Genomic DNA, 19,836 nt, shown 5'->3' on the forward strand with positions numbered 1-19,836 from the left:
AGCCAGCCTCCAATTCGAGACTTGCAGTCAAGCCAGCCTCCAGTTTGTTTTACGTTCCCTGTGTATTCAAAGTATTACGGGAATGGATGTGGAAACCGGATTTCAAAATAAAAGCCAACTTCGAGTGAATTAACAGATAATTTAAGAACATAACATATAATTTAGGCTTTTTTTTTTTTTTTTTTTTTTTTAAACAAACTCTGTTAGATCTATATGACACAGCCTTGTACCCTAATTGTGCCCTGTCACTATCAAGGCCATCTTATTTTGGATTTCAAAGTAAAAGCCCTGTGAATCTTCATTTTTGAACTACTCTTTCAATGACTTAATAATGCTCTTAAAAGCAAAATAGTATTTCCAAATACTATTTGAACTTTATATCAACACTTTCCAACCAGTCTTTTTCACAGTGATACCATATCAATATCAAGTCAGTCTGATTTTGCCTTTCATAGTAATGGCCCTTTGAAATTGCCGATATTTGACTTAATCTTCTAACGATTCAAAATGCTCTAAAATGAAAAATTCTTGTTTCCACAGGGTAATTCCACCTTAGATCAACAGTATACAGCCCCACAGTGATACCATATCAATATCAAGTCATTCTGATTATGCCTTCCAAAATAAAAGACTTTTTAAATTGTCCATAATTGACCTACCTTTCAGTGATTTCAAAATGCTCTAAAATGGAAATTTCCTGTTTCCACAGGATAATTCCACTTTAGATCAACAGTATACAGCCCCACAGTGATACCATATCAATATCAAGACATTCTGATTATGCCTTCCAAAATAAATGCCCTTTCAAATTGAGCATATACGACCTACTTTTTTAACGATTTCAAAATGTTCTTAAACAGAATTTTGCTGTTTCCACAGGATAATTTCACTTTAGGTCAACAGTATACAACCTCACGATGTTACCATATCAATATCAAGTCATTCTGATTATGCCTTCCAAAATAAAAGACTTTTTAAATTGTCCATAATTGACCTACCTTTCAGTGATTTCAAAATGCTCTAAAATGGAAAATTCCTGTTTCCACAGGATAATTCCACCTCAGATCAACAGTATACAGCCCCACAGTGATAACATATCAATATCAAGTCATTCTGATTATGCCTTCCAAAGTAAAAGCCTTTTCAAATTGTCCACAATTGACCTACCTTTCAGTGATTTCAAAATGCTCTAAAATGGAAAATTCCTGTTTCCACAGGATAATTCCACCTCAGATCAACAGTATACAGCCCCACAGTGATACCATATCAATATCAAGTCATTCTGATTTTGCTTTCCAAAATAAAAGCCTTTTCAAATTGCCCATATACGACCTACTCTTTTAACGATTTCAAAATGCTCTTAAATGAAAAATTCATGTTTCAACAGGACAATTCCACTTTAGATCAACAGTATACAACCCCACAGAGATACGATGTTAAGGCAAAATCAGACTGACTTGATATTGATATGGTATCACTGTGAAAAAGACTGGTTGGAAAGTGTTGATATAAAGTTCAAATAGTATTTGGAAATACTATTTTGCTTTTAAGAGCATTATTAAGTCATTGAAAGAGTAGTTCAAAAATGAAGATTCACAGGGCTTTTACTTTGAAATCCAAAATAAGATGGCCTTGATAGTGACAGGGCACAATTAGGGTACAAGGCTGTGTCATATAGATCTAACAGAGTTTGTTTAAAAAAAAAAAAAAAAAAAAAAAAAAAAAAAAAAAAAAGCCTAAATTATATGTTATGTTCTTAAATTATCTGTTAATTCACTCGAAGTTGGCTTTTATTTTGAAATCCGGTTTCCACATCCATTCCCGTAATACTTTGAATACACAGGGAACGTAAAACAAACTGGAGGCTGGCTTGACTGCAAGTCTCGAATTGGAGGCTGGCTTGACACCAGTTCTGCTTCAAGGTTGGACTTGTGCATTTAGAGACACTCCTCTACATACCTTGGTTGTAACTGATGGTTACTAGAATTATTGATGCCTTCTTATCAACTTGAAGCAGTCTGACCTCTCTCCTCTGAGACTTTCAGCGAGAGAACCCTGCTTCTCACTGAATTCTCTTTAATACCAGTCGCTTAAACCCTACGGATAGTTGTGTGATACAATCCCAATAAATCAGCAGTTTCTGAAGCAGACCAGCACCATGCCATGTTCAAATGAATTTAAATCACCTGTCCTCATTCTGTTGCTCAGTTTAAACTATCATGCTGACCTTGTTTACATGTCCAAATGCTTTCATGTGACTGGCTGACTGAGGTACACTTCTTGCTGAAGTGTACTAGTCTGTAAGTTCACTACCTGTGCATTCTACTCTTTCCCAAGCTTCTCACTCTTTAATATATTTAGACCAAGATTCAAGTTTTCCTGAATATTTAGGGTAAGAAAAAAAAAAAATTTAAACGTTGGAGAGCCATAATTAGTCATTTCTACCCCTTTATGACCATGAGTTCCTTACAATGAAATCTCGACACTCTTACATCCTGTGTCAGAAACAGTCAAAAATGATGCCAAGTACACAGTAGTAAAGCTCTACGAGACAAATAATTTCAAAGTCAGCTTTAATGCAGTTTTGTCCTATTTAAAATACAACTTTGTGACTTTAAGCTCCTGAAAGGGGATCACCAAAAAGTGATATTTATCAGTTAGCCACCTGCAAGATTGTGAACCCTAGAAACTCGAAAGTATCGAGCAGATGGACGAACACCAGGTACAAACACAACAGGTTGTGTGTGTCTTGGGGTGCTTTGAAGTGCAGCAGTGGGCTTTCTGGTGGGACGTTGCAATCCTAGAAACAGATAAAAAATAAATTAGATTTTGAAAAAGAAAGCATAATTTCCAGCAGGTGAATAAGTTACTGTACCTGCTGTGGGCTGCACTGTGCGGATGATTTTACCAACTCCAACTGTGTCAGACACAAATCTGTACATTGTAAAGAGTTGATGGAGACTAGATAGAGGATATGTACACTGCACGATCACCCTGGGAGACAAGGACAGCCTTCAATGTCATGGATCGATGCAGGTGGGGGAAAGAAAAATGAACAGGAAAGTTTTGAGATTCATACCTCTCAGTGGCATCACTAGAAACCAAGTCCATATTCTGGTCATTCTTGTTGTAGAAGATCTCATTTTGATAAGTCACGTAATCCTTTCCAAGCTGAAGAAAAAGTACAAAGTGAGGGCAAAGCAGCACAGGGAGAGGATGCCACAAATCAGTAAACTCAGCTTTTACCTCAAATATGAATCCACAGCTGTTGACTGGAAAAGAAAAGAGGGCCCTGGTGCCATTCATATCTTTAGGCCCACAGGAGTTGTCCATGAGGCTCATTCTTAATGTTCTCCCTCCACCTGAGACTACCGGAGGCAGGTTTGCCACCACAGTCATCATCCCATCAGTCGAACACACTGCATAAACAGATGCATTTTAGCATGATGGGTAACTGAGACCATCTGCGATAATAAAGCTTGGATGCACTTACTGATGAATTCTTTGGGATTGAACAGGCAGGTCTTAACTGTGGACGTCTGGACTTCTGATGTTTCACGAACTCTCACAAGGATCTCAAAAGTTCCTGAGAATCCCTTCAAAGTGACATCCTGCCAAACACATGCAGCACTTCTACATTTAAACACAATTCAAGCCTATTAAGAACAAACTGATCATGCCAACAGCATTTCCCTCATCTACCTGGTATTTATACCCATGAGTGGCAAGTGGCACATCAAGCTGCAGACTCTGGCTGTCATTACTGAAGATGTAGCCACGCCGGTCTGCCAGGTCTGAGGTTAGCACGTCTAACCCGATGGTTAACTCCCACAAGTAGTCAAAAGGCTGACGGTTCAGCTTGAAGCGTATCCCGGACTCAGAGCAGACCGCGTCAAAGGCTGGAGGTGCTGTCGGATACAAGCTTGTTAACCATTCTTAAAGCTTTTGCCAATATCGAGTAAATAATCAAATAACTTACAGACATCTGTGAACAGTGCCACAATGGATGCCAAGCGGTAATAAGAGTCGTTTCCAGGTAGCACAGCCAGCGTGTAGTTAATATCCAGCATAAACTGAAGAACTGCATCTTCTATAAAGAACTATGAAAGAAAACAAATTCACTAAGATGAGCAGGATTTAAGCCATCATGTTGTGAATATTAATAATATTTATTTCAAACATAGGCAACAAGTGTTTATATCAAAACAAAATCAAAGAGTCATCGTTTTCACAAGGGCGTGGTGGTGGCAGGGTTACCTTCTGTTTGACAACAGGGTCGTGGAACAGCACCTTCAGTGTGTAGCCATGGGTGCCGTTGGGGTGAAGAACTTCAGTGACTTTGTAGGTGCTCGTATTTGTAAATGGCAACGTAAAGTCTCGTTCATTCAACTGGATAGAAACTAACATGACATCTTCAGGAACATCGCCGAGATAGATGGTGAACATCTGTTCTTCAAGGACTGTTTGATTACGAGTGAAAACCGTGCAGGGCAACAGGGGAGTGACCAGAGTCCTGCGAAACTGGAGCATGGTATCGACATAGTCACGATCTACTGAGATCTGCTCCACGGAGAGGTCGAAGGCATAAAACTCATAGAGGCTCCCAATAACAAAGCTCTGAAAGACAAACATGCAGTTTGCATGACTTCAATCTTTACCATTAGATAAACTGCTAGTCTGACTGAAATATGTTTCACAGAGGATGTAATACAAGATAAATTAGTCACATGGCCACAAAGACCAACATCTCGAGTAAAAATAGGATAACAATCTCTGTTCTGGCTTGGATTGCAGTCACTCCGAAATGTTGCAATGAATCCGCTCATCAGCTCATCTGTGATTAATAAACTGAACATTATTCAGGAATATCGCCTGTTTGCAATCTGCTTTCTAAAGCGGGAGTCATCGCTGGCCTACTTCCCGTCTTTCAAAAGGCAAGATTACAGAATGCACACAGTTACAACAAATGGGGTTGTGCCGAGCTCTCCAGTTTTTCCCTAGTTTGGAGAATTATTCAAGTTATTAAATGCTTAAACGAGCCATCCCTGTGCATCAATTGAACATTTTAACAAGCAGCCTCAGAGCAATCCAAAAGCCACACTTAACATGCACTGCAAAATTTGTATGATCCTCAGATTAAATATCCATCCTCTGACCTTCCTGTGTCCTCCTTCAGCATTATAAGGGATGCCGATATGGACTGTGCCTTTGTGCTTCTCAACAATGTAACCCCTCTTCTCTGCAATTAGCTGCTCCATGGCATCCCCGTTCAGTCCAATCCTGATCTGTGTGCCACCGACACTCGGGTACAGCGCCTCTGGAGTCTTCCACATCATATAGCCCCCGTCATCAAAGTAACCTTCATCTGTTAAGAGGAACAACATTGCAAGTCCACCTGATCCTAAGCAGAAAGTCACTAAAATGACATAAAGGCAGATACTGACACATGGAGCAAGCAGCCAAGAGGTCGACCATAAGGACAACCCAGTTTTGTCTGGAGAACACAGTTGCATACACTGCCTCCACTGGAACATCCTCCACCTGCAGAGAAACGCATGTAAGCCTTGCTTTGCGTCAATGGTTCAAATGCAGATTCTGAATCTGTGGTTTACCTCAGTGCTCAGTGAGTCGGGTTGTCCATAGGGCGTTCGAAACAGAAGTCTTCCATCCCTCGAGTCAAACGTATAGCCCCGCTTCCGTGCTTGTGACACATTCATGGACGGCATCTGCTCCTCCGGTCTTTGAAAAGTCACCTGCCAGTCTGAAGAAGTGGTGCTGCGTACCTGGAGGAAATGTACAAGTCTTAAGACCGTTTGCTTCCTGAGTGAGAGATTTACACGAGTGTAAGACTTACAGCTCTGACTGCATTCTTGTTGTGTCTGATTGGGACAATCGGACAGGTAACATCACTCCTCACAGACACCTGCACAGAATTCACCAAATTACAGGGTGTAAGATTTTCACCACTAGATTATGAGTGAGTGCAGACTGCAGTCAACCACATTCTGTTTTCTTACCCTCTTCCTATTCAAGTGTATAATCCTAGCTACGGTGGCTGCTATAGAACAGACATGTTTTAGTCAGCCAAGAGATCAAAAACATTACATGTAATCCATAAAGGCCACTGCCAGCTGGGATGCAGATCCACACATCCAGTTTGCCACTTTCTGTGGAATGCCATCAGTCCACTGCATACCTCAGCTATCAATGCCAAGTGAGAAGCAGCCACCTTTACTCACACAGACTGCAAAACTAAACTAGCCTGATACAAGTCAGTGAGTCAGTGAAGCACCTTATTTTAAAAGTTCTGACTTCAGTTCAGAAGGTGAGGAAGATGGTGACATTTTATTACGGTGTGGGTGGCATTGTCCTTCATGTGCATGTCTTTAGTGACTGCAACTCATTCTCAGAGGGGGGAAAAAATGCAAACCTGCTGCTGTGTATTTTTAATTGATTAATTATAAGAACACATATTTTTTTAGGGATATACAAATATAGATTCATGTATATTTATCAGTTCAGTATTCATTTTGTCCTCTATTTTTAAAAAAAGCCTCAAAATTACTGACTACATTTAAAAATAAAAAATAAAAAATCCAAATTTACCTCCATGTAGTTCATCTCACAGGTAACCTCTCTGTGAGACCATTGGAGAGATAAAGTGCAGGTCTTGTTCAGTGCATAGCTGGCCTTCTTTCCCTTATGTGTAGCGATCAAGTTAAAATTAAAGGAGAACATATCATCCTGAAATACACAGAAGAGAAAATTTATCAAAGCCTTCTCTCTTTACACAGCAGCACATTTCTGCTTATTTGACTGCTTGCACATACTTTGTTGTCAGTGTGGCAGCTGAAATAAGAAGCTCTGAGCTCCACGTGGCCCAGGAGAGGGAGAGCACTCACGGTATAGCCACACTTTGCAGCATACTGTTCAGTGATGGCATACACTCCTGTTCGATCTTTACAAAAAGATGATAACCTCAGTCATGCAGCTCCGTAGTGGCCAGAATTATCAGACGAAAGAAGCTTTTAAAAAAAAAAAAAAAAAAAAAAAAAAAAAAAAAAAAATGCTCCAATGGAGAAGGGAAGCTTTTAAGGGGAACTTACCCACAGCCTCAAAGCGAAGTTCCTTTCCAGTGAAGGAGAGATCAACAGCTATCATAAAATAACGCTCACGACACTCCATATGAACTCCTGCATGAACAAAGCAAGTTTTAAGTACAGATTACCAGCATTTTTAAAATCACACTCCCTAATCACATGCATGTTACCATCCGTGATGAGATCACAAATTGCAGCTGAGCACACGGAGAGGAGAAAGGCCACACTGCAACACAAAGGGACATGTGACAGAAAACCTAACTGGAAATTAACTTCATAAATAAACTTGATGATTTCCCACTAAGGCAGCTTACCTAAACTTAAATGCCATACCCTCTGATGTTGGCAGGGTCTAAAGCCAGCCTGAGAGCTAGCAAACTACACTTCTAACCAACACAAGCTCAAGTGAATCACGTGTTTGGGATATCCAAACCACAGCAGCAGTAGTCTGTGTGAGCTCAGTTGCGTTTGACCCCTGAAATTAAAAGTTCACTTTTAGCATCAGCTGCAAGTGATTTAAAGATGAGTTGATTATTCAAAGGCTGCACCTGTGAGTGTAACTCTGAGAGCCTCTGATTGGCCAGTGACACTACCAGAATATAAGTACTGATAAGCTTCAGGCTTCTTCCCTAGCCTGACGCAGGGTTTCCAGTGCACTTTAGGTGCTACTGATAAAGTTGCAAAGGTTCTTGAGCTTAATGTTTGGCCCTTCTGTATGTGTGTGCAATTTCAAACTGTGATATTCCCATTGATAAATACTTTAAAGTGCACTGAAGCATAAATCTGCAGTCATTTGTGCATATGTCTGGATCTTATATTTCTTTTTTTGGATTTCATTTTCAAATCTTGTTGAAATCCTCAGTGGATCACAAGTTGAAGTTCAATCACAGGATTGGAGTAAGGTTCTTGCAGCACCCTCTGGTGGACAAGGGAGGAACTGCACCACATTTTTTCACACTGTAATGCAGGGGTCCCCAATCCCAGTACACGAGGGCCGGTGTCCCTGCAGGTTTTAGATGTGTCCTTGATCCATCACAGCTGATTTAAATGGACAAATTACCTTCTCAACATGTCTTGAGGTTCTCCAGAGGACTGGTAATGAACTAATCATGTGATTTAGGTGTGTTGGCCCAGGGTGAGATCTAAAACCTGCAGGGACACCGGCCCTCACGGACTGGGATTGGGGACCCCTGCTGTAATGTAATAAATATGCAATGAAGTGTTTCAGAAGTAGATCGTATGGTTGTTAGGTTCCACCCCTCGATAAAAAGTCTAGTCTACTAAATATGTGCAACAAAAATAAAACGGATGGTATACATGCAAAATTTGGATTGGAAAAAAAAAAAAGGCAAGTGAAGAATAAACATTTAGTGCATCATGGGAAGCCCTCGAGAGCCAATGCCTATTGCAACATAACTAAGGGGGAATCCTGAGCCACCCAATCCAACCCTAACTATACACCTTGGAACCTAATCTTAAAAGCAGAAAGGGTGTCTGTCTCCAGAATCCTCACAAGAGGGGCCTGACAGCTGAAGGCTCTGCCTCCCATTCTACTTTTAAATAGCAGGAACCATATGTAAACCAGCAGTCAGAGCAACGTGCTTTATTGGGGTGAAACGATACGATGAGGTCTTTAAGATGGGCCTGACCTTTAGATTTTAAATTCAATTCTGTATTCAACAGGGTGGTACAGAAACCTCTTACCTGAATTTGGAAGCAGGAAATTATTTCATCCAAGTCTGTCTTAAAGACATGCCTGCAGTTTGTCTCATCTGGCTTCAATGCCCTTTAATAAAACTGGTCATAAATAACACTACCTCAACTTGTCAGCTGAGTGGATCATTAAAACCAGAGTTTGCATTTCCAGTACTGGTTTTGGTTGATATCCCAGCTGGCTTCAGTGCTCTTCATAAAGCTACTGTAGTTCATGGAATATCTATAGATGAGAAGCATTGTTGACCTAAAGATGACAACACCAAGTTTTGATTGTTTAAGCAAAAGTCCAATTTATATTTTGTCATGATTACAGTAAACTGATGTCATTGATATGGAACAAGTTAAAGCCAATGTTGTGAGGTCAGCAAATCAAGTATTTAGTGTTTACACAGCTTGTTCCAGCTTTGCAATGAGCCATTTGAACACTGCTTTAAAGTTCCCAGAATTAAATGCTTTAAGATCAGATGTTAGTAGCAAAGAACCTTGAGTAGCTTTATAGAAGCCAGGCCATTTCCCTATGAGTTTCACCTAGTCATACAAAGACTTCTTAAGATCCTGAGGCCCATGTTACAGTAATTCTGACACCGAGTCCCAGTTTCAGCAAACGTGCGCTAGTGTGAACGTTCATGGCCCTCAAAGCGGCCTGCATGTGCAAGACACAACACGCCGTTTACCGAAGTACAAATGGCAGCTACAGAGCTAGGTGTTGTTGCAGCAGTCTAATTTCTGCACAGTCTGTCGAATTTTGACAAATTAGAGGAGGAAGGACACTGAATGGGAGGGGTGAGCCCGTGCTTTAGCAATGGCCTTGTTTGCAGCAGTGGATCCTACCTCTGTGCAGAGGTTAGTCTTCTCCGACATTGATATTTGGCATCTGTCACGTAAAAGACAGCTTTAATGCAATATGACCAGTCAAACAGCTGTCACTTTCTAAAACACCAAATATGTACTGGATTCGGTACCACATATGAAAGTGACCTGGTCGGATTTGAAAAGACTGGATTTGTGTTGTTCAAACTGTCATACCATGATCGGATATGGGTCGCATAGGGTCAAAGTCAGATTTGATGCGCTTTCGCCTGCAGTGTGAACATAGCTTAAGTGACAAACTGACAAGAATGGATCACATGCTTCATTTAAGTCTTTATTACAAAACAACAATAGTGTAAGTCTTAGTTCTTTAAATGACAGTAAATACATTTACTTGTGAAGATTCCTTTAGTCCTGTGGAGAGAAATACAATTTAGACACTTCCAATGCTGGCAAATTCTGTGGTTTAAACGTTGTGCAGACCTTTGTTTGAGAGATTCTTTAAGAAGCTCGACACTTTGATGTACTTTGCAGAAGGCTGGTAACGAGGTCGTACGGTCACTGATCTCCTGGTGGATGCACTAGTGGGATCCACTGCGGGACCTAGAGTACGAACATAATTTAACTTAACATTTTCAGTGACACCGATAGGCTGTTTAATTGTTAAACCACCCACCTTCAATGATGCGGTTAGAATGCACAATACGACCAACGCCAACTGTGTCAGACTCAAACTTGTATGCCGAGAAGAGGGCATGCAATCCAGCCACAGTATATGTGCACTGCAGCAACACTCTGGAATACAAGTTACATTTTAGTAGTCGAATGGTGAAAACCCAAGTAGTTGAGGGTGAGGATACATACCTGTTTTTACTGCTCAGATTTTCTGGATTTCTCACAGAGCTGAAGATTATCTCATTTCTATAGGTCACAGAGTCCCTGCCCAGCTAAGTAAAATAAAAGCATTTTAATATATGGTACAAATGACACATAAAAGATAACATTTGCTCATTACCATGATTATAGCTCCACAGTCATTAACAGCAAAAGAAAAGAGAGCCCTGGTGTCATCTGCATCTTTAGGCCGACAGGATTTGTCCCTGAGGCTGGTTTCAGCTGGGCTCCCTCCACTTGGGATTGGCAGAGACAAGTTAGCCACCACGTTCACCTTCCCATTGGTCGAACACACTGCACAGACAATTGAATTTTAACATGATGGGTAACTCCGAGACTGTCTGCAATAGTTAAGACTGGATGCACTTACTGATGAATTCTTTGGGACTGAACAGGCAGGTTTTAACTGTGGACGTCTGGACTTCTGATGTTTCACGAACTCTCACAAGGATCTCAAAAGTTCCTGAGAATCCCTTCAAAGTGACGTCCTGCCAAACACATGCAGCACTTCTACATTTAAACACAATTCAAGCCTATTAAGAACAAACTGATCATGCCAACAGCATTTCCCTCGTCTACCTGGTATTTAAACCCATTCGTGAATAGCGGCACATCAAGCCGCAGACTCTGGCTGTCATTACTGAAGATGTAGCCACGCTGGTCTGCCAGGTCTGAGGTTAGCACGTCCGAGCCGATGGCAAGCTCCCAAAAGTAATCAAAAGGGCGATGGTCCAGCTTAAAGTGTATGCTGGACTCCGAACAGTTGGCATCAAAGACAGGAGGCGCTGTTGGATACAGGATTATTTAATACCATTTCATGCTTGAGCCAAAGACTGAACAGGTTCAAGACTTACAGACACGAGTTAGAGCTGTGACTGTCGTTTCATGATAGTAAGGCTCATTTCCAGGCTGAACAGCCAGTGTGTAGTTGACATTCAGGATGTGCTGCATTGCCACGGCTTTTCTGGAGAACTAACAGGAAACATTTTAAGAACCAGTATGAAATACCGGGGGGGGGGGGGGGGGGGGGGGGGGTGTTTTAATCCCAAAGATTACCTGCAGTTTGACAATAGGATCATCAAAAAGCACCGTCAGTGTGTATCCATGGGTGCCGTTGGGGTGGAGAACTTCCGTGACCTTGTAGGTGCTCGTATTTGTAAGTGGCAATGTAAAGTCTCGTCCATTCAGCTGAATAGAAACTAACACCACGTCTTCAGGGACACCGCCGAGATAGATGGTGAATGAGCGCTCTCTTACAAGAGTTTCTGAAACAAAAAGCCCATCAGAATATGACCACAGCGATGTGATGCAGTGCATTAGATACACTTACGATTTTCAGTGAAAATGTGGCATCGCAGCAGGGGAGTGACTATAATCCTGTGAAAACGAAGCCTGGCTGCAATCTCAGCCTCGTCGACTGAGATCTGCTCCAAGTAGAGATGAAAAACGTAGTATTCGTAGAGGTCTCGAGACACAAAGCTCTGCAAGAGAGTCAGACTATGTCACTAATATTTCGTCTTAACCTGAAAGCTCTGCTGTGATTAGAAGACCTGCCGAGTCCAAGTCTACAGCTCTAGTGCCTTCTTACCTTCCTGTATCCTCCTTCAGCTTTGTAAGGAATACTGACTTGCAGGGTGGTGTTAACCTTCTCCACGGTGTAGCCCCTCTCCTCTGCAACTTTCTTCTCCACAAGTTTCCCATTGGCTCCAATGCTGACCTCAGTCTCATTTAAGGGAGACACCAGACTGTGGAGCAGCTCAGAAGTCTCCCAAATCATATAGCCACCATCATATGACCCATTATCTGTGGACACGCCATTATCGTTTCCTTATAAGTATTTGGGTTAAAAAAAACAAACAAAAAACCCAAAAGCACCCCCCCCAAAACACCAGGATTAATACTGACGCATCGAGCAAGCAGCCAACAGATCGACCACAAGGACAACCCAGCTTTGCCTCGAGAACAGGACTGCATGGACCACCTCTACTGGAACGCCATTCACCTGGAAAAAACACAAAATTGGAAGTTTTACATAAGCCGGGAATAAGATAATCAACCTTTACAGTTTCTCATCCCTTTACCTCAGTGCTGAAAGAATGGGGTTGCTCATACGGTGTCCGAAACACAAGCCTCTCATCTGTGAGAGCAAACACGTAACCCAGCTTCCGAGCTTCAGAGAGGTTCATGGGCAGAAACTGATCCTCTGCTCTTTGAAACATCACCTTCCAATCTGAGTAAAGGGCCTAAGAGGAAATATTTCAAGAGAAGCCCACCCAAATTTGTAATTTTAGCTGTGCATAAACATTAGGTTTGGCAGTTGCACTTAAGGTGAAACATACGGGTTTGAAAGCAGAATCGCCGTTTTCCACATACGGACACGTTGCTTCACTCCTCACCGACACCTGCAGGAAATCCAGGATTATAAGAGAGCTCAAGGAGTTCCCTGGATTAAAAAAAAAAAAAAAAAAAATGCTACAGGTTGAATCCAAGCTTACTTCCATGTAGTTGACCTCACAGGTAACCTCTCGAGGAGACCACGGGAGTGACAGAGTGCAGGTCTTGTTCAGCGCATATGTGGCCTGCTTGCCTCCACGTGTTACAATCAGGTTGAAGTTGAACGTGAACACTTCATCATCCTGTGTAAGCGCATGGGAACACCAGGTTGCCATCACAGAGAACAGACAACACTTAACATGCAGTAATTAAGTCTGGATAAATTGCGTTGGGGCATACTGCATCATTAGTATGGCAGCTGAAGTAAGAGGCTCTGAGCTCCACGTGGCCGAGAACTGGGAGAAGACTGATGGTGTATCCACACTCTGCCGCGTACTCCTCGGTGATGGAGTGTACGCCTGTGCTGTCTGGGAAACAAGCCAGAGGTTAGTGAGATTTAACATGCACCAGGATGAAGTTACAGCCAGTCAGAGACTCACCGACAGCCTCAAAGCGAGGTTTATCCCCAGCAAAGGAGAGACCAACAGCTATCATGAAGTAACGCTCACGACACTCCATTTGAAGAACTCCTGCATGATTAAAGGTTTTAGAGATTGCTTTTCACAGCTGCTCTTACGAGAAGCAAACATTTAAAGCTCACCGCTGGGAATATCACGCGTTGAAGCTGTCCGCAGCGACAGGAGAAAGAGCACTCTGTAAGATAAAACGGATTTAAGTCTCATGGAAGAAAGCTGCTTGAGGAGCAACTCATAAACTGGTGTGGAAAACACCTTACCCAAGGCAAAAACAAAAGGCCATAGCCACTGATCTGTTGGTAGTGTCTAAAACTAGCCTGGATGCTAGCTAACCAACACAAGCTCAACTGTCGCGTTGCATATCCTGGTCACACTGGCACCATGCAGTGCTGAAACCCAAACCAGCTTTTATTACCACACCAGCCGGGCAACCGCTACACCCCCATGTGTAGCCTGTTAGAAATCAAGCCGTCTTTCAATCAGCAGTCATGGCAGCACAGGTGTTGCCAATAACAACACCAAGAGTCCTTCACTTGTGACCATAGTGATACGAAGCTTCATGGTATGGGAGCTTTTTTTTTTTTATATCATCCATAAATCAACGTTTCAGGTTGTCATCTTATTTTCTCAAATGTTTGAGTTAGTAGGTCAAATTTTTGATTCATGGCTGATTTTTAGTGGGAGAAACATTCATGTGTCATTAATGCTCAAAAAGAAGAATTAAACACGTTCATGCCACACTTCCCATTTTACTTTAAGAACAGACTCTAAGAACATATTGATAGCGTGAGAACTGATATCCTTGGATGGTCATCTTAACCACATAGGTCTGGCTGTGAGTACTGAAGCTCCACCCACAAACTTCCTGTTTGTGAGTTGGAGCCAATCCAAAGAATGCTGGCTTAAGGGGGGAGGAGTTAAATGGGTTGTTTCAAACAGAAGATGAACAACAGCTTGTATTTTAATGCTTTATGAATAAACTGACACCGCCCTTCTTCAATAAAATGTAAGCTTCCATCAACAAAGTTTATTCATTGAGTCTTTAATATTTTGATTTTTCATGGTTTGCAAAGAAAAACTAAAAGTAGTAGAATGTAGTAGATATGTCTCTGTCAGACACATACATTGTATTTATACACAGTGGTATAAAGGATTTTGTGTATCTGTCCTTTTAGCAGTTGAGCTGAATCAGTCTGTTAGAGAAGATGCTCTGCTGCCTGACCAGTAAGTGGTTTGATCAGTCACTTCCTCTCCACAATAACTTCAAAAGTCTTCAGTTTGCAGCCAATCACAGAGCCAGCCTTTCTGATTAGTTCGTTGGTGTCATCAGCTCTGATGCTGCATCCCTCCTCAGACCACAGCAAAGTACACAGCACCCACCACAGCTAACAGACAGAAAACTCAATAAATAAGCTTTCTCAGCTCTGTATGGACACAGCCTGGTCTATACAGATCTACCAGTTCAGCCTGTGATCGATGTGGATGCCCTGATGCTTGTACTCCTCCACCACCAGGATAAATGCAGGTCGTGTAGCCGTCCTCCCAATCATCTCTGGTATCCTCATTCAGAGAGCAGATATCCCACCCCCAGACCACTCCACAAAATCATTCAGTCATCAAATTCTGCAGAATCACAGTATTTCTGTTGGTGGCATATGCTGGAGATGTACTCAAAATCTTCCTTGTATGAGGTGAACATGAATGGAGACTCACCTGTGCAGTAAGAAGCTGTGAGGCGCCCACATTGGCGTGGACGTCTGCGGTATATAAAAGCACCCGTGATGATTCACTTCAAAGTCAATTTTAAAAAAGAGAAAAAAAAAGAGCCAAAAAGACAAATTTTAGGCCTTAATGTAAACTCCGAACCACGTTTGACGTGAAAACTCGCTGAAGTCAGAAACTGGATGAAAACACGATGCTACAGCGACACCTAGTGCTGAAAGCGGGGTGTGTCACTGACTGCCAGCTTTGATGAAGAAATGAAAACATGGCACACAGGAAGCGCTTGGATAAACAGATTTCGCTACATAATAACGAAATTGATCATAAACGTCATAAAGCCTAATAGATGAAGGTTTTCTGGAGGCTCTGTGAGTGCCTGTAAAAATGTATCTGCATGCAGAGTAGCAAGAAAGAGGATGAAAACTGCCAACTCAAGCTCGGGAAGCAACTAAATAGTAAATGTGCATCAGTATTAGATCATTTTATGTCACTTTAAAAACTGGCATCAGTGAGTTAAAAATATCAGAATTTTACAGCATGGGTGGGGATTCTGTCTGCACCTGTATTGTTATTATTATTATTATTATAGGTGATGTTGTGTCACGAATCTGACAGTCATCTAGGTTAAAACACCTGCTGTGGTAAGACTCTCAGTAAATATGACTCCAGGTGACGATGGATATTTGGCTCTAGTGTCATACATGTCTAGTTTTTTTGTGAGCCACGTTAGTAAATACCGAGGCGTTGACTCAGGGTGACTCAATTTTATTTATAAATCGCCAAATCACAGCAACAGTCACCTCGAGATGCTTTATATTGTAAGGTAAAGACCCTCCAATAATACAGCAGAACCAGGCTCAGGGAGGAGCAGCCACCTGCTGTGACCAGTTGTTGGTGAGGGGAAGGAGACGAGACAAAAGACACACTGTGGAAGAGAGCCAGAGTTTAATAATATATCATGATTAAATGCATAATGGTGTATAAACACTTGGTGAGTGACAAAGAAACACTGCATCATGGGAAGGCCGCAGCAGCCTAAAATTATCGTGGCGCAACTAAGGGAGGATTCAGGGTCACCTGATGAGAACAGGTCCAGATGTGACATTTGGGTCCTTATTCATTATCTCAGACCTCTCTATTTAATCCCAGGCGGCACAGCTGGATGCCCGCTCTGACTCAACAACGTCCAGAAAATGTTACTTTAAGTCAAGTCCCGTCATGATTAAAGACTGAGTAATCAGACAGAGTCCCGTGGAGAGGACAGTCACAGAAAAGGTCACTCTCTTTTTACAAAATGAGATGTGAAAATGGTTTTTTCTTCATTAGTTGGCCCGGTGTTCGAGCACTCCTTTATTCCAGCTGGTTGCTGAGAAGTTCTTTTAGAAATGTGATGACTTTTTTAAATGGCAGAAACAGTGTATCAAGGGAACATGTCAGTCACAATCAATAAAGCTGACTTGATAGTCGGTTCGCTGTGAATCAGTATTTAAGTATTTTTGTTAAACGTTTCTTAAAAACATATCTTCACCAAGGTCTTGATGTTTTTCTGACTTCCTGTCCTGCTGAAAGAGTAGAAAACTGAGTAAATGCAGTATTTATACCTCCAAGCACGTCAGAATCAATCCAGCAGTACCAGAAATATTGCCTTTTGTATTTTTCACACTTCTCTTCCTTTTCAAAATTTGCCTACATTACCCACAATGCAACCACTGACTACTCTTTCAAAGAGTTGAGGATGTTAAGCCTGAGATTGTCATGGCTCTGGGTCAGCTGGCCCAGTGTTTAGTGGTTTTTGGATATTTTATTTTTTTATTTAATTCTATGAATTCCCAGTGTTGTGTTTTGTTTATATGATTTCTTGTATTTATTCTCTTAGTGTATTTAATCGATGTTCGTGCCAGAATGACCAACAAAGCTGCAATGGCTGACTAGTGACAAATATTGGGTGAAGAACGGGACACCATCCCACAGCAGTGTGTGACCGAGCAGGTGGCCAGCAGGAGGAGGTGGTGCTGCTCAACCCACAAGTGGATTTTCATTACAAATGTAGCACCATTTAAGGTGGAATAAACTTTCCAACAGTATAAGATTTATTGCCAAGAACAAAGAAATAGTTAACCAAACACAAACTTAGTTTATTAATGAAATGATGTAACCTATTATAAATCAATCACCAGTTTGCGACACGAGCTTCACATAAACGTTACTCGACAGCATTTACATCCTCGGTGGTTGCACTCCATCCGTCCTTCGAGCAAGCAAAGCAAAGCAGCCTAAATCATGACGCTCCCTCCGCCGTGCCTTTCCTCCTTCATTGTGGAGCATCATGGGGACTTTCCAGTGTTGAACATTTCACTGTGTTTTTGCAGCACTAGTTTCCCTTGTGGGGTCCTTTCACTGACACCATCTTAATTCAGTCTTCTGACAGCGGACTCGTGAATGCAGATTTCACCAACAAGGACCACAACCTCAAAAATGATGGGCAGCATTTGTTTAAACAAATATCTAGATGTGAAACTGTCGTTTGAGGGAAGAAATCCTCCCGGCCCGGGCGGATCCCTGCTGCTACTGAGAAGAGGAGGTGAAAAAACGAGTAAGCGGGATGGAAACTCAATCACAGAGAAAGCATTTGAAGACACACAAAACAGAGGAGGAGTGTATTTCTTTTAGGGGCAACCCTGAAATTTCTCTTTGAGTTAGTCTTTAATGTTACTTAAATAGCAACTTTCTACTCAGTTGAGAACTCAAAGCACTTTCTACTGTAAGCGTGTCACCAGACACTCCAGCGGATGAGTCAGGCTCAGCATCTTGCCGATGGAACCTGCTCTACCACCACCACCACTACACTTACATCAAGCGTTTTGTTGGCGAGTTGACATTTAGATGTTAACTCCTCTCTCCTTTATTTCCCCATTGACTCAAAGTGACGATGGCGTGAAGGGTGGGGGAGTGTTGGAAGGGTTAGCTGTGTCCAGGCAGCCTCATTAACATTTGAGTCACACTGTGTTATTAGCAGCACTGAACGGTGTCCGGAGCTCATGTTGCGCTCCAGACCCCTGCAAAGCTGCTGTGGCTAATTACGAGTGGCAGAAGTTACCTCAAAAATCACAGTTTTTTGGATTTAATGGATCTCATTTAAAGTTAATGCAGCATGAGTGCCGATCGGCCTGAAAACCACCTCTGTCACTTTTTGTCGGATGCGTTTGGGAGCTGGTTCGTCCACGCCATCGTGCCCAGTGATGACCTTATCCTGTCCGGTGACACGTCTGTTCACAGCCTCTGTCACACACACACACACACACACCTCCTCACTGCCTCACAGCCAATCCTCTCCACCAATCACATCCTTTTGTTGGCTTGAGGATGAGGAGGATTTGAAGATGAAGGTGCCTATTTATCAGCTCAGCTCATCATGATACCCTTCAGCTCCCGCACCTCCTACATCCCGATTGGTTAGGGTTTCTTATAGTTTGGGGATTTTTGCAGCACCGCACATCTCCAGCGTTGAAAGCAGAGTCCGGGAACGTAAGAGCTGAGTTGTTCTGTCTGCGGTTCGAGGCGGAGATGTTTCGCTCTCAGGTGCTTCTCGTGGCTCTGGGTTTGTCTGTGCTGCTGGTGCGGGTGAGCACGGCTCCATACAGCGACATGCTGACAGAAACACTGAGAGCAGACCTCACAAATGACAAGGTGAGTAAATGCTGCATCAGGAGCTAAAATATATAAACAGTTTTGTACTGGAACAGGTGTTTGAACTTGAGGAACCCCGTCCCCTCCATTTCTGTCCTCCTTTAGGATCTGACTCACTGGCTCTTGCTGAAGTTCATGGCTGAACTGATGGCGGCGAGAGGAGACGAGACGCGGCGAGGCAGGGAGGAGGTGACGAGGCGACACCTCTCTCTGTCCCAACGAGAGCGCAAAGCAGGCTGCCGCAACTTCTTCTGGAAGACTTTCACCTCCTGTTAACAGCAGGAGTATCTTTTGTTTTTACGGATCAGCCGACGCATGTTTGCTTTCTTTGTGGTAACCGGATTATTTACCGTAAGATAACAAATGTGCAGATACTTTAAGTTTTAAAGACTAATAAAATTATATGTTTCAAGACCGGCAGGTACACACTTCTGAAATAAATTTTCTGATTTTAAATCCTGAATTCTTGCTTTTTTGTGAAGCTGGTACCGATGAGATATCCCGATTCTGTCTGCATCAAACCCCAGCTTTCCTGGATCCTACATTTCCCACAATGCAAGTTGATATCATCTTTTGGTAATGTGTTTTTGTTTTTTTTTACTTTTGAACACAGTGCAGCAGATAGCATTAGAGGGAAATCATTCACAGATAGATACAAGTTACTTTTTTGATAAAGCCATTTAAGAACATGAGTGACAGTGACTGGCTCAGCTTGCAATGTAAAAAGCATTATATAAATCACAGATAACACTGATTAACCTGGCGAATGTAACGAATACCTGGGCAGCACCGTTACGCATTAGTCTCCCCGCAGGAAGAAAAAGATTCTGGGTCTGAAACCTGTGCAGAGACTTGTCAGGATAACTGGTGATTTACATACATGAAATTCACTGAACTGCAGGTTTAATGTGCAGCCCTAGTTTTATACGGCTAAAAAT

General features: G+C 42.2%; 3 protein-coding genes across 3 annotated transcripts; 1 reads left to right on the forward strand and 2 right to left on the reverse strand.

Annotated features, from left to right (window-relative positions):
• Positions 1 to 2,556: 2,556 nt before the first annotated feature.
• Positions 2,557 to 7,585, reverse strand: LOC147335738 (uncharacterized). The gene is made up of 17 exons (XM_086281514.1): positions 7,415 to 7,585; positions 7,271 to 7,326; positions 7,107 to 7,193; positions 6,831 to 6,958; positions 6,607 to 6,744; positions 5,855 to 5,923; positions 5,613 to 5,783; positions 5,445 to 5,541; positions 5,157 to 5,365; positions 4,258 to 4,617; positions 3,980 to 4,100; positions 3,703 to 3,908; positions 3,494 to 3,611; positions 3,247 to 3,419; positions 3,080 to 3,171; positions 2,876 to 2,994; positions 2,557 to 2,800 (listed from the first exon to the last, which is right to left on the reverse strand). The coding sequence occupies exons 1-17, from the start codon at positions 7,429 to 7,431 to the stop codon at positions 2,658 to 2,660; spliced, it is 2,304 nt and encodes a 767-aa protein (XP_086137640.1). The 5' UTR covers positions 7,432 to 7,585; the 3' UTR covers positions 2,557 to 2,657.
• Positions 7,586 to 9,939: 2,354 nt separating this feature from the next.
• LOC147335739 (uncharacterized) lies at positions 9,940 to 13,963 on the reverse strand. Its single transcript, XM_086281529.1, has 19 exons — positions 13,750 to 13,963; positions 13,615 to 13,667; positions 13,454 to 13,543; positions 13,254 to 13,381; positions 13,016 to 13,156; positions 12,860 to 12,922; positions 12,602 to 12,763; positions 12,426 to 12,522; positions 12,109 to 12,323; positions 11,851 to 12,001; positions 11,577 to 11,785; positions 11,375 to 11,492; positions 11,100 to 11,305; positions 10,891 to 11,008; positions 10,642 to 10,814; positions 10,491 to 10,573; positions 10,303 to 10,421; positions 10,110 to 10,229; positions 9,940 to 10,040 (listed from the first exon to the last, which is right to left on the reverse strand). The coding sequence occupies exons 1-19, from the start codon at positions 13,770 to 13,772 to the stop codon at positions 9,997 to 9,999; spliced, it is 2,313 nt and encodes a 770-aa protein (XP_086137655.1). The 5' UTR covers positions 13,773 to 13,963; the 3' UTR covers positions 9,940 to 9,996.
• Positions 13,964 to 18,651: 4,688 nt separating this feature from the next.
• sst5 (somatostatin 5) lies at positions 18,652 to 19,368 on the forward strand. Its single transcript, XM_086281591.1, has 2 exons — positions 18,652 to 18,898; positions 19,004 to 19,368. Exons 1-2 carry the CDS (start codon positions 18,776 to 18,778, stop codon positions 19,172 to 19,174), a joined length of 294 nt encoding a protein of 97 aa, XP_086137717.1. The 5' UTR covers positions 18,652 to 18,775; the 3' UTR covers positions 19,175 to 19,368.
• Positions 19,369 to 19,836: the final 468 nt, after the last annotated feature.

This window comes from Aulonocara sp. 'chitande type north' Nkhata Bay, linkage group LG3, assembly GCF_057382095.1.
Source record: "Aulonocara sp. 'chitande type north' Nkhata Bay isolate Kocher_YH1m ecotype deep benthic linkage group LG3, A_spYH_male_GT1.1, whole genome shotgun sequence".
In the NCBI taxonomy this organism is placed as follows: Eukaryota; Metazoa; Chordata; class Actinopteri; order Cichliformes; family Cichlidae; genus Aulonocara; species Aulonocara sp. 'chitande type north' Nkhata Bay.

What these genes read in the sequence shown, in the direction of transcription:
- LOC147335738 (XM_086281514.1), bottom strand. An exon ending in GCTGTGGATTCATATTTGAG is followed by an intron (nt 3,172 to 3,246) that starts GTAAAAGCTGAG and finishes CTTTTTCTTCAG; the next exon opens with CTTGGAAAGGATTACGTGAC. An exon ending in CACAGTGCAGCCCACAGCAG is followed by an intron (nt 2,801 to 2,875) that starts GTACAGTAACTT and finishes ATCTGTTTCTAG; the next exon opens with GATTGCAACGTCCCACCAGA.
- LOC147335739 (XM_086281529.1), bottom strand. Translation starts at nt 13,772, where the DNA reads ATGGCCTTTTGTTTTTGCCTTGG. An exon ending in GCCTTTTGTTTTTGCCTTGG is followed by an intron (nt 13,668 to 13,749) that starts GTAAGGTGTTTT and finishes TTTATCTTACAG; the next exon opens with AGTGCTCTTTCTCCTGTCGC. An exon ending in GCTGCCATACTAATGATGCA is followed by an intron (nt 13,157 to 13,253) that starts GTATGCCCCAAC and finishes GCGCTTACACAG; the next exon opens with GATGATGAAGTGTTCACGTT.
- sst5 (XM_086281591.1), top strand. Translation starts at nt 18,776, where the DNA reads ATGTTTCGCTCTCAGGTGCTTCTCGTGGCTCTGGGTTTGTCTGTGCTG. An exon ending in CAGACCTCACAAATGACAAG is followed by an intron (nt 18,899 to 19,003) that starts GTGAGTAAATGC and finishes GTCCTCCTTTAG; the next exon opens with GATCTGACTCACTGGCTCTT.